Source organism: Pan troglodytes, chromosome 1 (assembly GCF_028858775.2).
Source record: "Pan troglodytes isolate AG18354 chromosome 1, NHGRI_mPanTro3-v2.0_pri, whole genome shotgun sequence".
Taxonomy (NCBI): Eukaryota; Metazoa; Chordata; class Mammalia; order Primates; family Hominidae; genus Pan; species Pan troglodytes.
Window position 1 is genome coordinate 92,398,807 of NC_072398.2, and position 27,273 is coordinate 92,426,079.

The 27,273-nt window shown below is 44.6% G+C and overlaps 1 protein-coding gene across 2 annotated transcripts in view; it reads right to left on the reverse strand.

Annotated features, from left to right (window-relative positions):
* The window catches only part of PRCC (proline rich mitotic checkpoint control factor), a 33,194-nt gene continuing 5,921 nt past the window's right edge, over window positions 1–27,273 (reverse strand). The window contains exons 2-7 of one of the 2 annotated variants that reach the window (XM_001167038.8): window positions 18,423–18,470; window positions 13,583–14,149; window positions 8,983–9,078; window positions 5,992–6,135; window positions 3,466–3,531; window positions 1–441 (exon numbers count right to left, since the gene is read on the reverse strand). In XM_001167038.8, the coding sequence (XP_001167038.1) occupies window positions 355–441; window positions 3,466–3,531; window positions 5,992–6,135; window positions 8,983–9,078; window positions 13,583–14,149; window positions 18,423–18,470 (1,008 nt within the window). In that variant the 3' untranslated portion in view covers window positions 1–354. The remainder of the gene's footprint in view (window positions 442–3,465; window positions 3,532–5,991; window positions 6,136–8,982; window positions 9,079–13,582; window positions 14,150–18,422; window positions 18,471–27,273) is intronic. The other variant, XM_009434615.5, reaches the window with a different exon arrangement.

The following is a 27,273-nucleotide window of genomic DNA, read 5'->3' on the forward strand; positions in this document are numbered from 1 at the left end:
TTTGTCAGACTGAATGTTTTATTTCAACAGACATCCCTGGTTTAAAAAAAAAAAAAAGTGGTGGGGAGGGTTCAACATTTTATCACACCTGACAGAGAGCAAAACTCCCATCCCAGAACTCAGAGCCCCTTCGGAGGCATCACACAAGTCTTTGCTAGCTCCAGGACAGAAAGGAGCTGAATTTTCTAACTTGTTAAGAAAAATCTATCAAATATGTTCATTCTCGCAGAGGCGAGGGCTGGGTCCTTGGGGAAAGAGATCCTGGGCTTAGAGCAGCTGGGGTCCCAGAGGTGAAGCTGGGGGCCAGGCCAGCTGGGCTGGCAGGAGATCCTGGGAGCAATCAGTTCCAGAGCCCTAGAATCCGTATTTGGCTTGGGTCTGACGGCGGCTGAGCTTGTTCTCTGACCAGGTGTTCTTCAGTTCCAGCTCCCGCTCCTTGGCCTGTGGCAAGGAAGAAGGGTAGGGGAGGGTCAAACTGGAATTCTGAGAAACACTGTCCTCTTGCCTCTGTGAGCTTCCCAATTTAAAATCTTTCTCCTATCAAAACGATTATGGGGGAACTGCAAACCCCTTGAAAGACTTATCAAAGTAAAAGGGGAAGGCCCCAAGAAAGCAAAGAAAAATCATTTCTTTGGACAGTTATCAAGGTTTAAGCAGAATAAAGACTCAAGAATCCTGGTGCTTCCTCTAGTAGAATTAAAACTCAAAAGGTGAAATAGGAAATGGGCAAATGAAAACTAGAATTTAGCATCTAAAAGGAAGAAAATCAGCTCTCTTAGACACCCAATCGGCAGAGTAGGAGAGGACAGTCTCAAAGGCTCCTCTGGACCAGTCAAAACAGAACACCAACAAACAATTGCTTAGCCTGGAGATACAGTTTTGCAGTTGTGTTGAATACAGTGTGTGGTACCTTAGAAATTCAAAGGATTTTAAAGTAATGACTGAAGCTGTGAAAAACTGAGAGGTACAAGAATGACTTCTTTCTTCTGATCTCAACAACTCCTGGCTCTATACCACATTCTGGAATGTAGAAGTACCACCCTAGAAAGGGGATTCTCAAGACCCTCCAAAAGTTATCTGATGCCTGCTCATCTCCTTTGGAATTTGGGGTGGGGGTTAAGAGATTGAGTTTAAATAATATCCTACTCTCAAATCCTTTCCCTACAAACCACAAGACAGGGAAAGAGTACAAAGGAGTTCCTGAAAGGAAGGTGAAAATATGACAAAAACAATGAAAGCAAGATTTGCCATGAAATCCCCAACCAGAATGTACACTTCCCAGGAAAGGGGCCAGGAAAGGGTCTTATTCATGTCTGTATCTTTGACACCATTTAGTTCAATAAGTCTTAAAAAGATATTTAATGACTAAATACAGTTGACCCTTAACACGAGTTTGAGCTGCACAGGTCCACTCATACATGGGTTTTTTTCTAATAAATATTTAATATATTAGAACTTTTTTGGAAATTCGTGACAACTTGAAAACACAAACTGTGTAACTTAGAAATACTAAAAAAACTAAGAAAAAGGTATGTTGTGAATGCATAAAATATATGTAGGTACTAGTCTATTTTTATCATTACTACCATAAAATATACACAAATCTATAAAAAGTTAAAATTTATCAAAATGTACACACACAAATACAGATCATACATGGTGCCATTTGTAGTCAAGAGAAACATCAACAAATATAAAGATACAGCATTAAATCTTAACTGCATAAAATTCACTGTAGTACACACTGTACTAATGTCATAATTTCACAGCCACCTCTTATTGCTATTGCAGTGAGCTCAAGTATTGTACCTGCTTAAAACACCACGTAATGCTAATCATTTCCACGGGAGCTGCTTGTCTCTCTAGTATGTTGCATATCACAGTAAAATGTGCTCTCTCAGTTCTCGTGTGTTTTTCATTGCGTACAATATCATAAATCTTTTTTTTTTTTTTTTTTTTGAGATGGAGTCTCACCCAGGCTGGAGTGCAGTGGCGCGATCTCAGCTCACTGCAACCTCCACCTCCCGGGTTCAAGCGATTCTCCTGCCTCAGCCTCCTGAGTAGCTGGAATTACAGGCACCACGCCTGGCTAATTTTTTGTATTTTTAGTAGAGACAGGGTTTCACCATGTTGGTCAGGCTGGTCTCGAATTCCTGACCTCGTGATCCGCCCGCCTCAGCCTCCGAAAGTGCTGGGATTACAGGCGTGAGTCACTATACCCAGCCCATAAATCTTAACACCATAAGACCCATACGAAGTGCTGCTAGTCATGCTGAAGTGCTCCCAAGCAGCAGAGAAAAGTCATGACATTACAAGAAAAAGCTGACTTGTTTGGTACGTTCCGTAGACTGGGGTCTGCAGCTGCAGTTGCCTGCCACTTCAAGATAAATGAATCTAGCATAAGGACCACTGTGAAAAAAGAAAAGGAATTGCGCCACTGCACTCCAGCCTGGCAACAGAGCGAGACTCTGTCTCAAAAAAAAAAAAAAAAGGAAATTTGTGAAGTTGTTGCTATCACTGCAGCTATGCCAGCAGGTGTGACAACCCAGCACATTTTGCAAAATACAAAATATGTGTTATCAGTAAGGATTCTGGTCAACAGTAGGCAATTAGTAGTTAGCTGTTAGGGGAATCGAAAATTATACACATAGCCTGGGCTACACAGGAAGATCCTATCTCTACAAAAAAATTGTTAAATTAGCTGGGTGTGATGGCACACACCTGTGGTCCCAGCTACTTAGGAGACTGAGGTAGGAGGATCATTTGAGCCCAGGAGACGGCAGCTGCAGTAAGCCATGATTGTACCACTGCACTCCAGCCTGGGTGACAGAGTAAGACCCCTGTCTCCAAAAAGGGGGGGAAAAATGTTATACACAGATTTTTGACTGTTTAGGGTGCTGGCATCCCTAACCCTCTGTGTTGGTCAAGGGTCAACTGTATTTGAAAGCTGCCCAGTCATATTAAATAAATACCAAGACATATTCCAGTTTCAAAAGACATTTTTGGATTACCTGTAATTCTGAATTATTTGTGTTGATGTTCCCCGCCACAGAAGTGAAGAATATAAAACCAACCTCTTCATCAGGTGGATGTTTGGCTAAGTTGGTGAATCAACTTTTTTTTTAAGTTTTTTAAATTACTAGAGAAACCTGCTATTTAAAAGAACCCTATGATAAACCATTTCACTCTCCTCTTACATTATGTTTTGGATATCTGGATTTTCCCTTAAGAGTTTTATTCTAAGCACCTGCACCTGAATCTTATCTGCATTGAGACTGAAGTAGAGCAGGATAATTCTGAAGGATGTATCCCCTCCTAGTGGCCGCTCTGAGAATAGGAGAGGATGCCTGCTAAAAGATGGGCTGCTAAAAGATAAGCATCTGGGCTTCTAACTCGTATCTCAGCCTTCAAATTCCCAGATTTACAGAGATCCTGCCTGAGCCAGAGCCCTCAGCTGTCTCTCACCTGATGAATAAGATATGTGATCTGGTGTTTCCGCCGCTGCTGGCCTGTTGGCTGCTCACCTTTCTTCTGCAAGAGAAGAAAACATATTCATTAATCCACAGGATGAAAGCAGAAGTTTCTCATGTACCCAGATGGTGTGGTGTTAGGGGCTGAGAAGCCAATTCCACAGCCCAAATCCTGGGGGAGAAAAGTTGGAGCTGTTTTTACCTCTATATACTACAAAGCCTTTATTTTTATTAAAGCCATTATACAAAAAACCCAGCTCAGAACACTTGCCTGAAATAGCCTGCTAATATCCCCCACTAGACTGGAAATGCTTTGAGGTCAGGACTGTCTTCTGCGTCTTTGGTAATCCCACCCCACCCCTAGCACCTAGCATGGGGTTCTGTCTGCTGTGGACATCTGAGACCAGTTTAACTGCCTGCAGTCAGTCTGAAACAGTTTGTGGGCCAGGGCACAGGTGACCTTCTGCCCCCCTGCCAGGCCCTCCCACAATCCCTGTGCCCATCTCCCTTCAAACTCTCTTCATCTCTGTCCCCCTCTCCCCAGTCAAGCCAGATGTCTAGCCTGTCTCCCACCTACTGCTTATCAAGCTCGCTCCCATCAATCACCTCTGGCTAAAACCCCCGCCTTCCCCATTCTAGTAAGTGCCAGCAGCTTCCCTGGAATTAGAAATTTCACAATCACTCTACCTCTCCCCAGTCTTCCAGCCTCCGCCCGTAACTGCACTGAACCCGTAACCAAACTTTGATGCAAATGATTTACTGTCAAAGTCTATATTGGTCTGGGCTTTCATTCTGCGGTTTTTCTGTCCTCTGCCAGAGTTGTCTCAGACTAGAAGCTTCCTAATCATCTCCACCCAACTCCCAAAACTCCTCTCTAGAGTCTCCTCAGCACTTATGTAATCAATTTGTACTGTAATCATTTACACTCAAGTGTCCTTAAATCTCTTCTTCCCAACTATGCTGTCAACTCCTCAAGGACAAGGACCATATCTTTTTCTCCTTTTAACAAAATCTAGTTCAATATAATGAGACGGTGGCAAGAAAACTTGGAGATAGGAAAATAGCAAATACTAATTGCTTGCTGCTATTTAATGTCATTTAATGTGACAGTTAAAGATGACACACATAAAACATCCAGCTCCATTCCTGGCCCACGGTGAGCATTAACAACAGTAGCTATTACTATGTGACTATGCTTCTCGACCCACAGTTGGTAGAGCATGCTCTCCTAAGTGGTTTTTCCAGTAAACAGTGATGGATCTATGCTGATCAAACCACAGTCCTTTGCTCTGTCCTGTATGACCGCCAGCATTCAGTTAAAACAAACGGCTGGGGCTTGTATGGCCATCTGTGGCCATAGAACAAAGCAAAGCAAATGGGGGGAGGAAAAGGGAACAAAATCCTCGACCTTGGTCTCGCTGGTGCTGGGCTCAAGTCCAGGGTTTTCCCACATTTCCCCTCCTGTGGCAGGCTCATAAATGTCCACATTTGCTGTTCTCAGCTACTAGGTGAAGAAATGTTCATCATACTGACTGAAGAAAACTGGACAGAGAAGGCAGGAGTGTGGTGTGGGAAATGTGATGAATAAAAGCACTGGAAAGACTACAGCTGGCTACCATCAATAATGAAGAGAACACAGAAGAGTTGCATGCTCAGAATCTAGGGACTCCAGGATTTCTGACGTGCTGTTGTGCCCACACCTCAAAAATGTGCTGAGCCAGGTCCCAGCTTGAAACAATGAACTAACCGGGGCCGGGTATAGTGGCTCATGCCTGTAATCCCAGCACTTTGGCAGGCCAAGGCCAGGGTAGGTGGATCACTCGAGGCCAGGAGTTCGAGACCAGCCCGGACAATATAGTGAAACTCCAACTCTACAAAAAAATACAAAAATTAGATTGGTATGGTGGCATGCACCTGTAGTCCCAGCAACTGAGGTGGGAGGATCACTTGAGCCTGGGAGGCAGAGGTTGCAATAAGCTGTGACTGAGCCAGTGCATGCCAGCCTGGGCAACAGAGTGAGACTCTGGAAAAAAAAAAAAAAAAACACCAAAAAATGAAAACAATTGGAAGGAAGGAAGGAGGAAAGGAGGAAAGGAGGGAGGGAGGGAAGGAAAGGAAGAAGATAGTATTTTAAAAGAATAAAAATTAAAACAAAAAAAGCAAAAAACTTTAAATCAAAAAAAGGAAAGAAGGATCTGACTGTACAGCAAGAGTAGAGCAGCTGTGGATTCTGTGCAGCCTGAGAAGGAGCCACAACCACAGGCTGGGAGGCCTCACCAACTACTCGATCTCAGCAACCAGACCCCCCATCCAGCTGCAGAGCTGTTAAAGTCCTGCAAAGTTCTAGAGGGCAGGAGCTGTATCTGTGAGGTTTAGTGCATACTCCAGTACCATGGGCAAAATGTGTTTGCTAAAGGTGCTGTGACAATAACAATGGGGTGTGGGGTCAAGACGGGGAGTAAGACAAGATTTTGCTTTGCAGCTTCCCAAGCTGACCACTCAATAGACGTTTCCCACTTACTTTGCTGAATGACTTCATGGTTTTCTCTTCTGTCAATGACTTAGTCATCCATTGCTGGGCCCCACTGAGCTGGTCATCACCTTTGATCTCCACAAAGTTGATTTCTTCTCTCCCTCGGTTCCTCTTGCCCTGCAGCCGCTTAAACTGGAAAAGAAAAAAATGCAGGAGTCAGGAATCTGGGCAAGGGTGTCAGCAGATGCCACTAAAGAGCCAGAGTTTATGGAATGATTTTGTGACCCACCAATCCCAAGGCACCCTCAGTTCTCTACGTCCTTTCACCCTGCCATCTACCAAACTCCCTTGATGCCAGATGAAAGGCTACTTCTACTCAGAACGTCTCCTGAACCCAGGAAAAGGGAAGCTAAGAGGTATCTCCAAACATGAATGAGAGCAGAGAACCAGTGATATGAATTTGTATTCAAACGGTATCTGCCTACCACTATGCAATATATCCATGTAACAAACTGGCACATGTACCCCCAAATCAATTTTATTTTAATGGTATCTGCCTAAAAGGACTGCATACAATTTTAGAATTAAGAATTCAGAGTAGGCCGGGCACGGTGGCTCACATCTGTAATCCCAGCACTTTGGGAGGCCGAGGTGGGTGGATCACCTGAGGTCGGGAGTTCAATACCAGCCTGACCAACATGGAGAAACCTCACCTCTACTAAAAATACAAAATCAGCTGGGCGTGGTGGTGCATACTTGTAATCCCAGCTACTTGGGAGGCTGAGTCAGGAGAATCGCTTGAACCCAGGAGGCAGAAGTTGCAGAGAGCCGAGATCGCACCATTGCACTCCAGCCTGGGCGGGAAGAATGAAACTCTGTCTCCAAAAAAAAAAAAAAAGAATTCAGAGCAGGCCAAGCAGGGTGACTCACATCTATAATACCAGCATTTTGGGAGGCAAGGTGGAAGGATCACTTGAACCCAGAAGTTTGAGACAAGCCTGGGTAATAAAGTGAGACCCCATCTCTATAAAAAAATTAAAAAATTAGCCGGGTGTGGTGGTGCGTGCCTGTGGTCCCTGGGAAACACAGCAAGACCTCGCCTCTAAAAAAATAAAATTCCAAGCTCCCAGAAAACACAGAACTCCAGGATTTCTCCTTTAAAAATCAGTTGTTTGTCCATCTCTGTTCCTTGTAATTGTTCGGTATCACCGAATCAACAGACCCCACACCAGAGTGGACATTAGAGACAAAGAATGTGGGGCTGCGTAGAAAAGGAGTCTCTCACACACACAGAGTCTTAGCTTTACTTCAAAAGCTTTTAAGGTAAAGAAAAAAAAAAAGCCCAGTAAACTTTCTAGGACACTGCTACGCCTTCCTCTTCCTAAAAAAGCAAAATGCAAATCACACAAGTCATCCAGAGGTGTGCCTCAAAGCAAATGTGGGGTGAAGAAGGAATAGAATTTTAAAACTTAGAAGCTTCAGTGAGACCCAGTCCTGATCTCAACATTAGTGAGGCCTTCTATACTCACTCTACCTAGAAGAAACTGACTTTTGCCACTAACTGGGTTCTCAGCTGTCTCCTAGGCTTAGTTGGTTCCCAAAGAAACCAACTATCAAACCTGCCAAGAAGGATATCCATAGGGGAGTGGATGAACACAGTATCAAGCACAGGCAGAAGTATGCAAAGGGATGGACACCTTTCTGGGAAAAGGTAAGCAGAGAAGAATTATTTTTTATAAGAACCTCCATGGTGAGGTAGCACCCCCTATTTCTGCAGATCCCTCCTAATAGGCTGTGACTTCCCTGCAGATAGAACAGTACTTTATATCCTGAATAAGGGCCTGAAAGTCACAGGACATTGTGCTTTCACCTTTCCTTTTGCTGAAGCTTGGGAAAGCTCAGCAGCAGTGAGAGACCATTATGTGAAACACGACGGTATTTAACATAGCTGCTTGGTGCCTCCCCAAATCCATTCTCCTCTTCTTTAGTGTGAAAGAATCCAAAATTTTTGCTAGGCATATTACCACACAACTAATAAAACACTACATTTCCTAGACCCCCTTACAACTAGATATGGCCGGCTAGATGCAGTGGCTCACGCCTGTAATCCCAGCACTTTGGGAGGCTGAGACGGGCTGATCACTTGAGGCCAGGAGTTCGAGACTAGCCTGGGCCAATGTGGTGAAACCCCGTCTCTACTAAAAATACAAAAATTAGCTGGACATGGTGGCACATGCCTGTAATCCCAGCTACTCCTACTCAGGAGGCTGAGGCACAAGAATCGCTTGAGCCTGGGAGGCAGAGGTTGCAGTGAGCTGAGATCGTGCCCCCATACTCCAGCCTCGGCGACAAAGCAAGACTCTGCTCAAAACAAACAAACAAACAAAAAACAAAAAAAACACAAACAACTAGATATGGCCATATGAGCAGATTCTAGTCAGTGAGATCAAAGTGGACGTGCTCTTAGGAACTTTCAGGAAGTCTCCTAGAAAGCGAGGGGAAGTGTTCCTCCTCTTTCTTTCTCTACCCTGCTGCATCTCCAATGCCAATGTGATGGCTGTAGCTTTAACTATCATGGACCATAAGAATAAAGGCCACAGCCTAGGGATGGCAAAGCGATGATCAGAAAGAGACTGAAGCCAGGCACGGTAAATCATACCTGTAATCCCACCACTTTGGGAGACCAAGGCAGAAGGAATGCTCGAGCCCAGGAGTTCAAGTGCAGCCTGGACAACAAGCAAGACCCCGTCTCTACCAAAAAAAAAAAAAAAAAAGAAGAAGGGGACTAGATCCCTGACTCTGTGGAGCTTCCAAAGCACCCCTGGCCTGCCTACCCATATCCTTCTTCCATGAAGAAAAAAACTAACTTCCTTTATATAAGCCACTATTATTTAGAGTTTCTCCGTTACATGTTGCCAACCTAATCCTGATACAGTTTTGTCTTTTGTGTGTGTGTGTTTTTTTTAATTTCCTTTGGCTTCAGATTTGAAATGTGGTGCCCAGCGGTCAAAGATGGTCACTTGTGCTTTCTTAACTTACTGCTTCGTCATCGATGAAGGAGGCATCTGGGGCAATTTCCTGGGGGGGGACCAGGGCCGGGTCCTGTGCAGGATAGTAGCCACCACTGTAATAATCCTGCAGCCAAACAGGAAAGAAAAACACACCAACTGAGGGCACAGTTGGAGAGGGGAAGGTAAGGTCTGTCCAGAAACAGAAAATTGTCATCAAAGAGGCAGTGGTGAGATAGCTACACTACAGCTTCCTCAAACAGACCAGTTAAAGGCATAGACCCCAAGGACCGACCTACAACTCAAGAACAGTCCCTACAGCTTTTCTCATCTACACTATCCAGACAGATGGATATTTTTTAGGAAAGGGTAACAAGAAACAAAGACAGTCTCTCCTGCTTCAATCTATACCTTGCTCCCTCAGCTACTTCCTAAGAGAGACTCTCACCTCTTACCTCTACCATGCCCTCAGCCCTGCTCCTCCTGCTCATAAGACCCCAATGAGCTACGATGCGAGCAGGGACGAGAAGGCATACGTCATGCCATTCCTGCTCCTCATTCTAGTTTGGTCCTGTGGATACAGGGAAACAGTCTAAACCAGGTGGGGAGGTTATAGATCTCTGATTTAAAATAACCACTATTAGGATACAATGAAACTTACAAAGCTGGGAACAAAGCAGGTTCGTTTACCAGATTTTGAGTTCAGGAATCTCATGATTCCCCTTAGAGGCGAGTGGCCCAGATGTTGCTGCAGACCCTAGAGGAAGAGGAGGGTGAAGGCAAGGGCAAGGCCTCTGCTTGGTGAAGTCAGGCAGCCACAGGGCCAATAAACTGTTTCCTCCTTGCCTATACTTTTTCCTAATTCTTCCACTTCGTCTTAAACTCCAAGAAATGCCCTTCTAAGAACATTTGTTTTATGATGAGCTAAATGAAAATAGGTTTAATATTCACTACATAAAATAATATATAAAAATCCAGAGCAATTAGAGTATGGATTTTTTTTATAATGGTATTCACAATAAGATACATTTAAATTTCAGAGTCCCCTAGTGTATTTAAAGTGCTTTAATTTACATAGATTATCTCAGTGGTGTTTATAACTGCATATAGAATTCCAATTTGTTATTCAATTTAAATAGCATCTTTTTTATTTTCCTGCTAAAGAGGTAAAAACACTATCTTTCTCCATCCTTCTTTTTTTGAGATGGAGTTTCGCTCTTGTTGCCCAGGCTGGAGTGCAATGGCGCCATCTTGGCTCACTGCAACCTCGTCTCCTGGGTTCAAGCGATTCTCCTGTCTCAGCCTTCCACGTAGCTGGGATTACAGGCGCGTGCCAGCACGCTCAGCTAATTTTTGTATTTTTAGTAGAGACGGAGTTTCATCATATTGGTCAGGCTGGTCTTGAACTCCTGACCTCAGGTGATCCGCCTGCCTTGGCCTCCCAAAGTGCTGGGATTACAGGCGTGAGCCACCACGCCCAGCCTATCTTCCTCCATCCTTCTAAGAACAACCTTAAGGGCAGATATACTATCTCTGCTCAGCCTATAGGAAACAACAAGGCTTAACAGCAAAGATTTAGGAAACAAAATTGTTTTCAAAGTATTTGGTCAGAACAGGTTCTCCACAAAGCCCTCTCTCTTCACTCATGCCCAGATTGAAAACAATAATGCTGACCATTCAGAGAATCACAGTGGTTGAAGGGACTTAAGTCTTCCAACCATCCCAGGCCAGCAGTTTTTAAACTTGCTGAAGCTGCCCCGTCATGGGGCCAGCCAGCTGCCTCTGTTCAACTCCACCACTGGTGCCAGGTCCCCCAACTCCTGCTCCTAGGAGCCCTCTACATCTTGAGAAGCTCTGACTGCTAGGAATTCTCTCTTAAACCTACGTACAACCTGGCATTCTATACTTTTACTCTCTGGGGCCATACACATCAAATCTAAATATCTCTTCCAAACAACAGGTGAATACAACGTGAATAAAAAGTTACAATCAGCATTTATTGAACATTTACTATTTTCCAGGAACCACCACGCTAAACTAATGTAATTATTTTAGCAATGCTTTGAGTTGCTCTGATATCCCATTTTACACCTGAAGAATCTGAGACTGAGAGAGGCAGTTAAGTAACTTGCCCAAACTCAGCTTGAGATTCAAACCTCAAACCACCCTCAGGATTCTCTTTATTTATTATTATTTTTTTGATTCTCTTTATTCTTACTTTACACTCAACCCTCCAGATTCCCTTCTTTCCTCCTTGGCCCCAACTCTCCCTTCCTGTTTTTCTCAATACTCCTCACCTCTAGAAACTCTTCTTAAACTAACTGCTATCTAGACGTCTATGCCATAGATTCCCTTGTCCTCATCATCCACATTTCAGGAAGCTATCTTGTAATTCTAAGATTAGATACCAGTCCTCTTCCACCTTCCCTTCATACCTCTCACCAGCTCCGACATCAGATTTTGTTTTCAACATAGGGGAAGTGCTCCAGGACACTGGTCTAGGAAAAATTTTACAGCTAAGACCTCAAAAGCACAGGCAATAAAACCAAAAGTTGGCGGGGTACGGTGGCTCACGCCTGTAATCCTATCACTTTGGGAGTCCAAGGCAGGCAGATCACCTGAGATCAGGAGTTCCAGACCAGCCTGACCAACATGGTGAAACCCAGTCTCTACTAAAAATACAAAAATTAGCCAGGCATGGTGGCAGGCGCATATAATCCCAGTTACTCGAGAGGCTGAGGCGGGAGAATCGCTTGAACCTGGGAGGTGGAGGTTGCAGTGAGCCGGGATCGCACCACTGCACTCCAGCCTGGGTGACAGAGCAAGACTCCATCTCAAAAATAAAAAAATAAAAAATAGGCAGGGCGCGGTAGCTCACCTCTGTAACCCCAGCACTTTGGGAGGCCCAGGTGGGCAGATCATTTGAGGTCAGGAGTTCGAGACCAGCCTGACCAACATGGAGAAACCCTGTTTCTACCAAAAATACAAAAAAAAATTAGCGGGTCATGGTGGCGCATGCCTGTAATCCAAATTACTAGGGAGGCTGAGGGAGGATAATCGCTTGAACCTGGGAGGCAGAGTTGCGGCGAGCTGAGATCGCACCATTGCACTCCAGCCTGGGCGACAGAGCGAGACTCCATCTCAAAAAAAAAAAAAAAAAAAAAAAAGATGCTGGCAAGGTTGTGGAGAAACGAGAACACTTATACACTGCGGATGGGAATGTAAATTAGTTCAGCCACCGTGGAAAGTAGTTTGGAGATTTCTCAAAGAACTTAAAACAGAGCTACCATTCAACCCAGCAATCCCATTACTGGGTATATACCCAAAGGAATATAAATTACTCTACTGTAAAGACACATGCACACATGTTCATCACAGCACTGTTTGCAATAGCAAAGACACAGAATCAACTACATGCCCATCAACAGTGGACTGAATAAAGAAAATGTGGTACATATAATACCATGGAATACTACACAGCCATAAAAAAAGAACAAAATCATGTCCTTTGCAGCAGCATGGATGGAGCTGGAAGCCATTAAGCAAATTAACATAGAAACAGAAAACCAAATACCACGTTTTTACTTATAAATAGGAACTAAACACTGAGTATACATGGACACAAGGAAGGGAACAATAGACACCAGGGCCTACTTTAGTGTGGAAGGTAAGGATCAAAAACTACCTATTACAGCCAAGTGTGGTGGCTCACACTATAATTCCATCACTTTAGGAGGCTGCAACGGGCAGATCACTTAAGGCCAGAAGTTTGAGACCACCCTGGCCAACACAGTGAAACCCCATCTCTACTAAAAATACAAAAATTAAATTAGCGGGCATGGTGGAATGTGCCTGTAGTCCCAGCTATTTGGGAGGTTGAGGCGGGAGAGTTGCTTGAACCTGGGAGGCAGAGGTTGCAGTGAGTCAAGATCGTGCCACTGCACTCCAGCCTGGGCAACAGAGCAAGACTCCGTCTCAAAAAATATAAAATACAAATACAAAAATTAGCTGGGCGTGTTAGGGTGGCACACATCTGTAGTCCCAGCTACTCGGGAGGCTGAGGCAGGAGAATCACTTGAACTCGGGAGGCAGAGGTTGCAGCTGAGCCAAGATTGTGCCACTGCACTCCAGCCTGGGCAACAGAGTGAGATTCCTTCTCCAAAAAAAAAAAGGCCAAAAACCTACCCATCAGGTACTATACCTATCAGGTACTATGCTCATTACCTGGGTGACAAAATAATCTGTACACCAAACCCGTGACATGCAATTTACCCATGTAACAAACCTGTACATGTACCTCCTGAACCTAAAATAAAGGTTAGGAAGAAAAAAAAAACAGATATATATATATATATCAATCACAAATATGTACAAATATTATGCATCAATAAAAAATAAATAGATTGTTTTCAGAATAAAGATGTCATTTATATGGTTCACACTGTCACACTTTAAGACTTGGGCAATTTAGATTAATATGGTTCAGAATAAAGGTATGTTCTGTGGCCTAATAAATAGAGAAGGTTAATTTAGCCAAAGTGACACCACAGAGGCTGTATCACTAGCTCAAAGCTCTCCTTGACCAACATGTTCCAACATTCCCTCGCCTGCCCTCTGTGCCTCCTACCCACCTGATAATAAGCACCAGCGGCATTGGCATCGCCATATGTGGAAAACTGATTGTAGCTGTAGTCGTCCCCAGGCTTAGGCATCCAAGGGGCCCCACTTGAGCCTGCTGCCATCTTGAATTCAAGGGGGGCATTGGCTGCATCGTCCTGGAAAGCCGGCTCTGGTTCCGTGCCTGGAGGCAGCTCTTCAGGGACAGTGGGGATGGGATAAGGGTATGGCTCAACTCCAGGTGGCTCAGCCTTTTCAGGGAGGGAGAAAAAGTTTTCGGGGGCTACTTCCTCATCACTGTCGTCTTCCTCCTGCGTGATCTGCTTTGTCACCTGCAGGGCAGCACTCTTGGCAGCAGCCTTGATAGCAGAGGGCGACGGAGTGGTGGTTGTGGTGCCCACAACAGGGGCAAGAGAGGAAGTCTTGGTCTTAGAAGCCAGTCTGGAGGGCTTAGTATCAGGGGAGCCATCCGAGGGTTTGCGGGAGAAGGCATGGGGCAGGAGCAACCTGTTAGTCTCTTTCACAGTCAGGTTTTTAGGTTGGGGAAGCAAGGCAGACAAACCAGTCCCCTCACTGGATCCCTGGTGAGCCCAGGTGTGGGATAGGAGGAAAGAAAGATGACAAGTGAGATTTTATGTACTAGCAACACCAAAAACAACAGTTACAGATAAGTTCTCTAGCCTAAAATCTTACCAGCCCTTGTTTCTTCCTTACCTCCGTCCACTCAGACCACCTAATCTGGGCTTGACTCCTGCTACTTCAGGCCTTTCTGCGGGCTGCTTCTCCCAAGGTGAGGTATCATTCCTCTTCTCTTCCATCCCAACCCAGCTCCACTGCCCTCTTCCACAGAGCGAGCCTTCCTCAACTCTGTGTCTTCAACAAATACGATGCTCTTAACCTCACATCGTCCTTCCTCCCCAAAAGCCCAGGTGTCTCCAGCTCATCACTCAACCTCTCTCCGTGTCCTGAAGGGACCTCTTAACACAAGAACCCTCTCCTTCCTTTGGAATGCTACCCAAAATCAAGAACAAGGTTCTGTCTAAAAGAAACATTCATACTGTTGCAAAAGTCCCTTCCCGGTTGGGCAGTGGTGGCTCACGCCTGTAATCCCAGCACTTTTGGAGACCAAGGTGGGCGGATCATGAGGTCAGGAGTTTGAGACCAGCCTGACCAACATACTGAAGGCCCGTCTCTACTAAAAATACAAAAATTAGCCAGGCATGGTGGTGGGTGCCTGTAATCTCAGCTACTTGGGAGGCTGAGGCAGAAGAATCGCTTGAACCCAGGAAGTGGAGGTTGCAGTGAGCCGAGATCATGCCACTGTACTCCAGCTTGGGTGACAGAGTGAGACCCCTTCTCAAAAAAAAAAAAAAAAAAAAGTCCCTTCCCTGACCAAGGGAGAAAGCTAACCCTAAGCGAGACCCCTCAGCAGTGCTAATGACGCCTAGGAAAGAGTGGAGGCCCAGCACGTTCAACAAGGAAGCAGTGAGTCCAGAGACTGCAAAGGGCCTGACACAGCTTTTTCCAACCCTTTAAATTGCTCTCCTTGTCACCATCCCCAAAGCAAAGGAAACAGGATTTCCTTTCTCTTTTTTTCCCCCCCTTAGATAGGAACCTGAAGCCTCAGCTTGGGTGGGGCAGCTCCCTTAGGACTTAAGTGCTAAGGGTATTTTTTTTTTTTGGTCGGAGTCTCGCTCTATCGCCCAGGATGGAGTGCAGTGACATGATCTTGGCTCACTGCAACCTCCGCCTCCCAGGTTCAAGCAATTCTCTGCCTCAGCCTCCCGAGTAGCTGGGATTATAGGTGCTCACCACCACACATGCCTGGCTAATTTTTGTATTTTTAGTAGAGACGGGGTTTTACCATCTTGGCCAGGCTGGTCTTCAACACCTGACCTTATGATCCACCCACCTCGGCCTTCCAAAGTGCTGGGATTACAGGCATGAGCCACAGCGCCCGGCCTAAGGGTATTTTTTACTTAAGACCATAGAATCCTACATTAGCTGACTGAAAGGGTTTTTATAAGATCTTCAGTTCTTTTCAGACTTACTCAGCTTGCAAATTTCCCTAATCTAAGACATTACTGCTTTTTATAAAAATATGTAATTTTAGTATGTTTAGTGCCATCATACATACAGAGGTAGTTTTGTCAGCCAGAAATGAGTGTGTATATATATATATGCTGTATTTTTTTAATCTGAAGAAAGTCCCCTACCCTACCCAAGGAAAGCCCTATAGATGTGGCATATTAGCTTGTTAATGCCAGAGTCAAGCATTTAACTTTTGATCTGTAAGCTCACTGGCCCAGCCCATCCAGAGCTCCTATTACCCAAAAGAATCTCTCAGATTCTGCTTTCTCTATGCTAAAAGGCCCGTTTGGCCTAACTGTAGAGCTAAGGGAAATGCCAATTGGAAAAGGAGAATGGAATAAGGTCACTGTGTCACTGTCTTAGAGTACTAGTGTACTCCAGCCTTCTCAGCCAAGAAATGCCCAGAGTAAATAAGACATTTGAGTCAAGCCACACAGAACTGCTCATGTGGAGACTGGGCTCTTCTTGCTGTGTGTGTGTTCACAGATTTGGTCCAGCCTGGAAGCACCCAGAGGCTCCGGTTCATAGGAACCACACTGAGGTACAGGGCGGAGTACACCCTCAGGCTACCTTGAAGTGTCTGACTTGTCACATATGGCTACAACATTTTGCAGTCCTAAGTCTCCACTCTGCCTTAAGAGCTCAGAATTCCTCTATCTACTCATTTCTTCCTACCACCTGGAAGATTGTTCTTTACAGTCTTCAGTCTTACAGTGGGGGCGCCTTCTGAGCCAGTCCACCTCCTCCAGGAAGCTATCGTGGTAACAGGACTGCCTTTGCTCAGTCTCAGCACGCCAACATCTTGCATGACTCCTTTTTCATCTACTATAAATACAAACACCAGGGCCGGGCGCGGTGGCTCACGCCTATAATTTCAGTACTTTGGGAGGCCGAGACGGGCAGATCACGAGGTCAGGAGATCGAGACCATCCTGGCTAACACGGTGAAACCCCATCTCTACTAAAAATACAAAAAAATTAGCCAGGCGTGGTGGCGGGTGCCTGTAGTCCCAGCTACTCTGGAGGCTGAGGCAGGAGAATGGCGTGAACCCAGGAGGCGGAGCTTGCAGTGAGCCGAGATTGCACCACTGCACTCCAGCCTCGGCGGTAGAGCGAGACTCCGTCCCCCCCCAAAAAAAAAAAATTAAATAAATAAATAGAAACATCAGCCTTGCCAGTTATCTTTCTAACTTGCACACAACTACGTCCTTCTAAAACTGCTCAGAGGTGGAAGCAACTTTAACTGAGTCAGGAGAAGGCCACTTGAATCACAAGACAGCCACTATTTTATTTTTTTATTTTTTATTTTATTTTATTTTATTTTTATTTTTTTTTTTATGTTTTTTTTGACTGAGTCTTCCTCTGTTGCCAAGGCTGGAGTGCAGTGGCACGATCTCAGCTCACCGCAACTTCCACCTCACGGGTTCAAGCGATTCTCCTGCCTCAGCCTCCCAAGTAGCTGGGACTATAGGCACCTGTCACCACGCCCGGCTAATTTTCGTATTTTTAGTAGAGACAGGGTTTCACCATGTTGGCCAGGCTGGTCTCAAACTCCTGACCTCAGGTGATCTGCCCGCCTGGGCCTCCCAGTGTTGGGATTACAGGCATGAGCCACCGTGCCAGGCAAGACAGCCACTTTATAAAAGCAGGACCACTTCTGCTTTTCCCTGAGACATATGATCAACATGAGGTTAGAATGTATAAATCACCAAGTGTGGAAGGAATGGGAAGAAACTTCTGGGGGCCAGGATAATGGTACTGAAATGAGGGGAAACAGAAGCAAACAGCAGGGAAATCATCTACTAGCACTGTCTTGTTGAGGACTTCTGGTTTCAATTACAAGGAGCTGAGTGCAGCAGTTAAGAGCTTGGACTCAACAGTCAGACTGGCCAGGCGCGGTGGCTCACACCTGTAATCCCAGCACTTTGGAGAGGCCGAGGTGGGTGGATCACCTGAGGTCAGGAGTTTGAGACCAGCCTGACCAACATGGAGAAACCCCATCTCTACTTAAAATACAAAATTAGCCGGGTGTTGTGGCGCATGCCTGTAAACCCAGCTACTCGGAAGGCTAAGGCAGGAGAATCACTTGAACTGGGAGGAGGAGGATGCGGTGAGCCAAGATTGCACCATTGCACTCCAGCCTGGGCAACAAGAGCGAAACTCCATCTCAAAAAATATATATATATACATTGTCTGATTGCCTGAGTCTGAATCCCAGCTCTGCCCACACTAGTTGTCTGATCTTGGGCAAGTTCCTCAGTTTCCTCATATGTAAAACAGGGATGATAACACTATGGCTTAGGCACTATCATGAGGATGAAATCAATTAAATGCTAGTAAAGCACTTAGAACAGTGCCTGGTACACAGTAAGTGCTATTTAAGTGCTTATTTTCCAGGTTAAAAATGAGACAGGAAGAAGACAGACAATTTTAACATCATTTTGACTAATCCACTTATTCTACCCTCCCTAAATAATCCTTTTACACTATACGTAATGAACTGAATTGAGTTACAATTCATCTCCCTACCACTGCCTGTCTTCCAGGAAAGGTAATACCAGCATGTTAAAGCCAGGAATAGAGTGGAGAGGGTAGAGATGCACAAGGTCTGAAGTTCTAAAGAAAAACAAAGCCGAACCTAAATAGTCCTCAAATATCTGTGTTTGCTCTAAACCTAATCTGAAAACTGCTGGATACTGTAAGTCCTGTCTTTGAGGAAATAATACAGGAAGAGAAAAAAAATGGTTTATATCACAATGCTTACCTGAAGGATAGTTTTCTTCTTTGTGGGTTCATCTTCCTCAGAATCTGACTAAGAGAAAAAGAAATGAAGTAAGGCCTCACTGTTTTAGGACAGTAAAGGAAACACATTAAATATAGCACATATGAAGGGTTGGACAACAGTGGCCATCTTGTCTGTGCCCCACCTCTGTACAGAGGTACACTCACCCCAGGCCCAGTCAAACAACACAGCTCCCTTCCTGATCTCAAACAGCTTCAGAGAAATCAGGGTATGCCTTGGCCTCCCTTGATTACTCAATTCCCCTGCCCTCTCAGACCTGTTGCACAGCCTTTTTGGCATCAATTTCTTTTCTGTTAAATTAAGACTATTTCCTCCCATTTGGTCCTTGGTGGAAAGAAAAAGCTATACCCATTCTTCTTCCTATAATTCTGTCCACTAGAAGACGAATGGGAAATTGGCCCACAATCTCACCCAATCTCAGCTTCACTTTTAAAACCACTTATATAGACTACATAACCACAAGGCTGGGGAACTCCAGTGGGATTGAGTGGTGTGTTAACTACTCTTGTATGAGGCATTAAAGGTCAAAGCCATTGGAGAAATCTATTCCTTCTCCAAGTATGATCTATTGTCTGACACAGTTGTTCATGTCCAGGAAGAAAGCAGGCAAATGATGACCATGAGGATCTGGGGCAAGACAGGAGGTCATCTGTGTTATCCTTCTGACTCATCAGGATTGCTTCTAAGACAAGCTCTCATGCTGAAAAATAGCTAAACTTTTAGCTCTATCTCAGTTCCTTGGCACCTTCAAGTCAAGGAGAGCCGCAAGGCATATGAATAGCAAGCTTTAACATTTTTATTTTAAAAAATTATTCCCCCAGCCATGAACCTTAAAGCTTTCCATTTGTTCCCAGGGCCTTGGTTTGGATATCTGCAAATAAAAAGGCAATTAGGCAAGAATCTCAGATCCCATTCATCTCCAAGATTCTGTGAGAACTCAAATCCTCTGCTGTTCTATACTCGCTCTCATATCTCACAAGTTCCTTTTTGAATTTATCTCTTCCAAGTATCTTTCAATCATAATTACCTATTATATTCAAGACACTGTGCTAAGTACTGTACACAGCATTTCCTAACCAGTGTCCCAGGCAGGGCTTGGCCAGCTAGAGTCCTAGACCACTAGTCTCAGTCTGGACCATTTCCCGCAGTGTGCTTCAAAGATTCTGTGTGTGTGCCATGATATGAAAAAAGTACCTGCCCTCAAAGAACTTACAATCCAGTAAAAAGAATAAGTACCCAAATCACTGTAATAAAAGGTAGTATAAGGCCGGGCGCAGTGGCTCACACCTGTAACTCAGTACTTTGAGAGGCCAAGACAGGCAGATCACCTGAGGTCAGGAGTTTGAGACCATCCTGGCCAGCATGGTGAAACCTTATCTCTACTAAAAATATAAAAATTAGCTGGGCATGGTAGTGGGCGCCTGTAATCCCCAGCTACTCGGGAGGCTGAGGCAGGAAAAATGCTTGAACCGCGGAAGCAGAGGTTGCAATGAGCCAAGATCTTGCAATCCAGTCTGGGTGACAGAGCAAGACTCTGTCTCAAAAAATAAAATAAAATAAAAATAAAAGGCAGTATAAGATAAGAGCACCAAGTGTGGTTCAAACATCCCCTCAATTAGTACTACCATTACGGAAAACCATATAGAGGTGCCTTAAAAAAACTAAAAATATAAATTTAGTCAGGCGTGGTGGTACACGCCTGTAGTCCCAGCTACTCGGAAGGCTGAGGTGGGTCACCTGAGCCTAGGAGGTCAAGGCTGCAGCAAGCCGTGATCATGTCACTGCATTCCGCCCTGGGCAACAGAGTAAGACCTTGTCTCAAATACTAAAAATAAATAAAAATAATAAAATTTAAAATAAAAATAAATCTTAAAATTAAAAAAAATTTTAAAATAAATTTTAAAAAAATTAACAATAGAATTTACCATATGACAGTGTGGCGCAGTGGCTCACGCCTGTAATCCCAGCACTTTGGGAGGCCAAGGCGGGAGGATTACTTGAGCCCAGGAGTTTGAGACCAGCCCAGACAACATGGTAAAACCCTGTCTCTACTAAAAATACAAAAGATTAGCCGGGTGTGGTGGCACATGCCTGTAATCCCAGCTACTCGGGAGGCTGAGGCAGGAGAATCGCTTGAAATCTGGGAGGCAGAGGTTGCAGTGAGCCAAGATCACGCCACTGCACTCCAGCACAGGCGACAGAGTGAAACTCCATCTCAAAAAAAATAAATAAATAAAAATACAAAAGTTAGCCAGGCGTGGTGGTGCGCGCTTCTCGGGAGGTTGAGGTACAAGAATTGCTTGAATCCAGGAGGCGGAGGTTGCAGTGAGCTGAGATTGTGCCACTGTACTCCAGCCTGGGTAACAGAGCAGACTCTGTCTCAAAAAAAAAAAAATAGACCAGGCATGGTGGCTTACACCTGTAATCCTAGCACTTTGGGAGCACTTCCTAGCACTCCAAAATTGGAGAATCACTTGAGACCAGGAGTTCAAGACCAGCCTGGTCAACATAGTGAGACCCCCCCCCCTAATATTTAAAAAAAAGAAGATGAAATAGAAAATAAAAGAGGAACCTCACTCAGAAATTTTTTACAAAACAGAAATAAATAAAAATTTAAAATAGGCCCAGTCCGGTGGCTTACACCTGTCATTCCAGCACTTTGGGAGGCCAAGGAAGACAGGTCACTTGAGGTCAGGAGTTCGAGACCAGCCTGGCCAATATGGTGAAACCTCGTCTCTACGAAAAATACAAAAATTAGCTGGGCATGATGGCGGGCACCTTTGCCTGTAGTCCCAGTTACTCAGGAGGCTGAGGCAGGAGAATTGCTTGAAACTAGGAGGCGGAGGTTACAGTGAGCGCCGAGCTTGCGCCACTACACTCCAGCCTGGGTGATAGAGCGAGACTTGGTCTCAGTAATGATAATAATAATAATTAAAATAATACAAATTTAAAAATTTTTTAAATTAAAAATTAGCTGGGCATGGTGGTGGCACACCTGCAGTCCTAACTACTAGGGAGGCTGAGATGAGAGGATCGCTTGAGCCTGGGAGGTGGAAGTTACAGTGAGCCAAAATCATGCCACTGCACTCCAGCCTGGGTGACAGAGTAAGACCCTATCTCAGGAGAAAAAAAGAAAAAAAAAAAAAAAAATATATATATATATATATATATATTACCCGGCCAGGCGCGGTGGCTCACGCCTGTAATCCCAGCACTTTGGGAGGCTGAGGCAGGGGAACACCTGAGGTCAGGAGTTCGAGACCAGCCTGACCAATATGATGAAAGCCCGTCTCTACTAAAAATATAAAAATTAGCCAGGCATGGTGGCAGGCGCCTATAATCTCAGCTACTCGGGAGGCTAAGGTAGGAGAATCGCTTGAACCCAGGAGGAAGAGATTGCAGTGAGCCGAGATTGCACCATTGCACTCCAGCCTGGGCAACAAGAGCAAAACTCCATCTAAAAAAAAATTGCCATATGACAGCCTGGGCAATATGGTGAAACTCTGTCTCCACAAAAAATACAAAAATTAGCTGAGTGTGGTGGCACACGCCTGTAGTCCCAGATACTCGGGGGGCTGAGGTGGAAGGATCACTTAAACCCAAGAAGTCGAGGCTGCAGTGAGCTGTGATTATGCCACTGCACTCCAGCCTGGGCAACAGAGTGAGACCCTGCCTCAGAAAAAAAAAAAAAAAAAAGAATTACTATATGATCCAGTAATTCCATTTCTCTAGGTGTTTACCCAAAAGATTTGAAATCAGTTTGCCAAAGAGGTGTCTGCACTCCCATGTTCACTGTAGCATTATTCACAGTAGCCAAGTTATGGAAGCAACCTAAGTGTCCATCAACAGATGAATGGATAAAGAAAACGTGGTATTTATACACAATGGAATAATATTCAGCCTTAAAAAAGGAAATTCTGTCATTTGCAGCAGCATGGATAGAACTGGAGAACGTTATGCTAAGAGAAATAAGCCAAGCAGACAAAGTAGACAAATAGCACATGTTCTCACTTACATGTAGAATCTAAAAGAAGGTACTTCATAGAAGCAGAGAGTACAATGGTGGTTACCACTGAGGAAACGATGGTAAAAGGGCACAAAATCTCAGACAGGAAGAATAAGTCTGAGGGTTTTTTTTGAGATCTATTGCACAGCATGGTGAATATAGTTAATAATAGTGTATTATACATTTCAAAATTGCTGAGAGTGAATTTCAAATGTTCTCACCACAAAAAAAATAAGCATTTGAAGTGATAGCTATGTTAGTTTGATTTAATTATTCTACAGTATTCATAAATCTTAACATCATCTTGTATCCTATAGATACAATGATAAATGTCAACTTACAATAAAAATGTTGAATCCCCTTAAAGAACCTCCTGTTTGCATTTGTGCTTCCTTTCATGTAAGTCCTTCCCCTTGTCACTCCCACCCCTCCCATATCACTGCCACCTCTCATTCTGTTATCAATCTGCATTCTCTACTTCCTGACTCGAAACTCCTGAGAAGTCTCTCTGATGACTCTCACCTTGCTCCTTTTCACTAGGTGTCCCTACATCACTCATTTGCTTAGGATGGCACCATATTAACTCAGGTTCATTTGTGCCTACTCTGTAAACATTACATTTTTCACATATATTCTTGCCTTTACTCTGACAGCAAAGAGTATTTCTTATAGTTGAATACTTCCTCCCAGTAGTCAGTACACAATGAATTTAATTACTAACTGCTGCCAAATATGTTTTTTTTTTTTTTTAACCCGTAAGGGAAATCCATCTTAGTATCTAAATGTGGGGGATAAAGGAAAGGGTGGCAAAGGAAAGGACAACCATCCACCAAGTGCTTCCTATGTATCAGGCAATTTACTAATTTTTCATTTAATCCTTATAATAACATTTCAAAGTAGGCATTATTATTATCTCAACTTTATGGTAAAGAAAGTAAGGCTCAGAGAGATAAAATAGGATGGGGCAGAACGAGGATCAGAACCAGTTCCAGTGCCCATGCTTTTGCGGGAACACCACACTGAGCTGTCTGCTGTCCAGGTCTGAGATTCACACTCACTAGATCCCACACGACATAGCTGAGAGAGCATGAAGCACAAAATCAGAAGCACTGGTTTGAGTCTCAGCTCTGCCCCTCACTGGCTAAGGGATCCCGCTATTTAACTTCCCCAAGCCTAAGGTGCAAATAGTACTTACCCATGTCACAACCACAGGAGCTACTGCCAGTGAAAATGACACAAACTAAAATTCTAAACAAAGTTCAAAAATTATTATTTTCTCTGGTTTGCCAAGATATCAAACTCACCCAAGAAAAGACTTAAGCACCTGGCACCTAAGCATTTTCTACCTTTTCTTTCTGTTCTAAACTAACTCTCATTGCTCCTTACAGACTCCTCACCATCTCTCGTCTTTTGACCATGAAGACTTATCTCCTTTCTGGCAGACCACACAGAACAACCTCACTGTGGGGTATATAAGGTTTTCATGGATTCCCCAAATACGTTTAAACTTTGACATCATAGGCAACAGGTCCAATGGCAATAATCTGAAATAAACAAATTTTATCCAAATTTAAGATGATTACATTTATAAAACTATACAAGCATATTCTTATTTTTCAGATCCTTTGAAAAACAAAAAGTGGCTACTATAAGACTGTAATAGGCAAACTGCTCCACAGCTAATAGAATTGAAGGCCAGATCCACTGTGGAAAGAAAATTCAATTTCTCTGTAAATGTCACAAATTGTTTCCATTATACTGACAACCTGAGTTTATAGTTTAAAAGCACACACACAAAAAAAAAACCTCTATAAAGACTTCAGAACAGTCTATTATTTCTAGATTTAGAGGACTGCTATGGCTACTCACAATCATTCTTCTCTTTGAACATCTTTTTCCCTTGAGACATGGTCTTGCTCTGTTGTGCCCAGGCTGGAGTAGAGTGGCGCAATTACAGCTCACTGTAACCTCAAACTCCTGGGCTCAAGCAATCTTCCTGCCTCAGCCTCCCAGGTAGCTGGGACTACAGGCACTTGCCCACCATGCTCAGCTATTTTATTTTTAAAATTTTTTTGTAGAGATAAAAGGCAGGGTCTCACTCTGTTGCGCAGGCTGATCTCAAATTCCTGTCCTCAAGCAATCCACCTGCCTTGGCCTCCCAAAGTGTTGGGATTGCAGGCATGAGCCACTGCACACCCAGCCCGAACATCTTATATAAAACTTCTACTGACCCCGATTATGAATCATCTCATGACACACCATAAATGACAGACTCCCTGAAACAGAACACTAAAATGACAACTTCAAAAATGAGGCAAGGCGGGGATGGCCAGGCACAGTGGTTCACCCCTATAATCCCAGCATTTGGGGAGGCCCAGATGGGAGGACTGCTTGAGCCCAGGAGTTTTGAGACAAGTCTGGGCACTGTAGGGAGACCTCATCTCTACCAAAAAATTTTAAAAATTAGCCGGGTGCAGTGGCTCACGCCTGTGATCCCAGCACTTTGGGAGGCCGAGGTGGGCAGATCACAAGATCAGGAGTTCGAGACCAGCCTGGCCAATATGGCGAAACCCCATCTCTACTAAAAATACAAAAATTAGCTGGGGGTGGTGGTGGTGGGTGCCGGTAGTCCCAGCTACTCGGGAGGCTGAGGCAGGAGAATCGCTTGAACCCGGGAGGCGGAGGTTGCAGTGAGCTGAGATTGCGCCACTGCACTCCAGCCTGGGCGACAGAGCGAGACTCTGTCTCAAAAAAAAAAAAAATTTTAAATCGGCCATGTGCCTGTAATCCCAGCTACTCAGAAGGCTGAGGTAGGAGGATTGCTTGAGCCAAGGAGGCCAAGGCTGAAGTAAGCTAAGATTGTGCCACTACACTCCAGGCTGGGCAACAGAGCAGGACCCTGTCTCCAAAAAAAAAAAACAAAAGAAAGAAAAATGAGGCAGGAGGATCACTTGAGCCCAGGGGTTTGAGGCCAGCCCGGATAACATAGTAAGACCCCCATCTCCACACAAAAACAATTTTTTTTTTGAGATGGAGCCTCCCTCTGTAGCCCAGGCTGGAGTGCAGTGGCGCAATCTCGGCTCACTGCAAGCTCCACCTCCCGGGTTCACACCATTCTCCTGCCTCAGCCTCCCGAGTAGCTGGGACTACAGGCACCCGCCACCACGCTCGGCTAATTTTTTGTATTTTTAGTAGAGATGGGGTTTCACCGTGTTAGCCAGGATGCTCTCGATCTCCTGACCTCGTGATCCGCCCGCCTCGGCCTCCCAAAGTGCTGGGATTACAGGCATGAGCCACCGCACCCGGCCTTTTTTTTTTTTTTTTGAGACGGAGTCTTGCTCTGTCACCCAGGCTGGAGGGCAGTGGCGCGATCTTGGCTCACTGCAACCTCTGCCTTCCGGGTTCAAGCAATTCTCTGCCTCAGCTTCCCAAGTAGCTGGGATTACAGGTATGCGCCACCACGCCCAGCTAATTTTTACATTTTTAGTAGAGATGGGGTTTCACCATCTTGGCCAGGCTGGTCTTGAACTATTGACCTCGTGATCCACCAGCCTCGGCCTCCCAAAGTGCGGGGTTTACAGGCGTGAGCCACCATGCCCAGCAAAAAAATTGTTTAAAAACATAGCCAGGTACAGTGGCACATTACTGTAGTCCCAGCTACTGGGGAGACTGAGGCAGCAGGGTTGCTTGAGCCCAGGAGGTAGAGGCTGCAGTAAGCCATAATCGAGACACAACATTCCAGCCTGGGCAACAGACTGAGACCCTGTTTCATTGAAAAAAAAGAAAAAAGAAAAGAAAAAGGGCTGGGCACAGTGGCTCATGCCTGTAATCCCAGCACTTTGGGAGCCCGAGACAGGCGGATCACGAGGTCAGGGGTTCGAGACCAGCCTGACCAATATGGTGAAACCCCGTCTCTACTAAAGACACAAAAATTAGCTGGGTGTAGTGGCGGGCGCCTTAATCCCAGCTACTCAGGAGGCTGAGGCAGGAGAATTGCTTGAACCCGGGAGGCGGAGGTTGCAGTGAGCCAAGATCGAGCCACTGCACTCCAGCCTGGGTGACAGAGAGAGACTATGTCTCAAAAAAAAAAAAAAAAAAAAGGTGACTCAAAAAAGGAAAGAAAGAAACTCCGCACCCATTAAACAGTAACTCTTCATCCCCACCTCCCCCCAGCCCCTGGTAACTGCTATTCCACTTTCCATCTCTATGAATTTGACTTTTCTAGATACCTCATATAAGCGTAACTATAAAATATTTGTCCTTTTGTGACTGGCTTACTTTACTTAGCATAATGTCTTCAAGGTCTATCCATGTTGTAGCACGTATCGGAATTTCATTCCTTTTTAAGGTTGAATAATATCCTAACGTGTGCACATACCACATTTTACCTATTCATTTGTGGATGAACACTTGGGTTGTTGCCACCTTTGGCTACTGGGAGTATTGCTACTATGAACACTGGTGTACAAGTATCTGTTTGAATCTCCACTTTTGATTCTTTTCACCTAGGAGTGAAATTGGTGGATCATCATTCTGTTTGTTTAACCTTTTGAGGAACTGCCAAACTGTTTTCCTCAAGAGTATATTAAATGGAGGTTGTGGAGTCAACTTCTAGAGAGTGCTAAAGACCAGCAAATGGCCATCTGAGTGGGTCTGTGCCATTAGATCAAGAAAGAAGGACAATGCTAGAAACACCAGAGCATCCAGGGCTGAGAGTGTCCCGGTCCACAATAGGCACACATTGGTTTTGAGGCACAAACTGTTGAGTCTGTTAATAAGAAAGTATTGTATTTCTTCTTGGCCTCA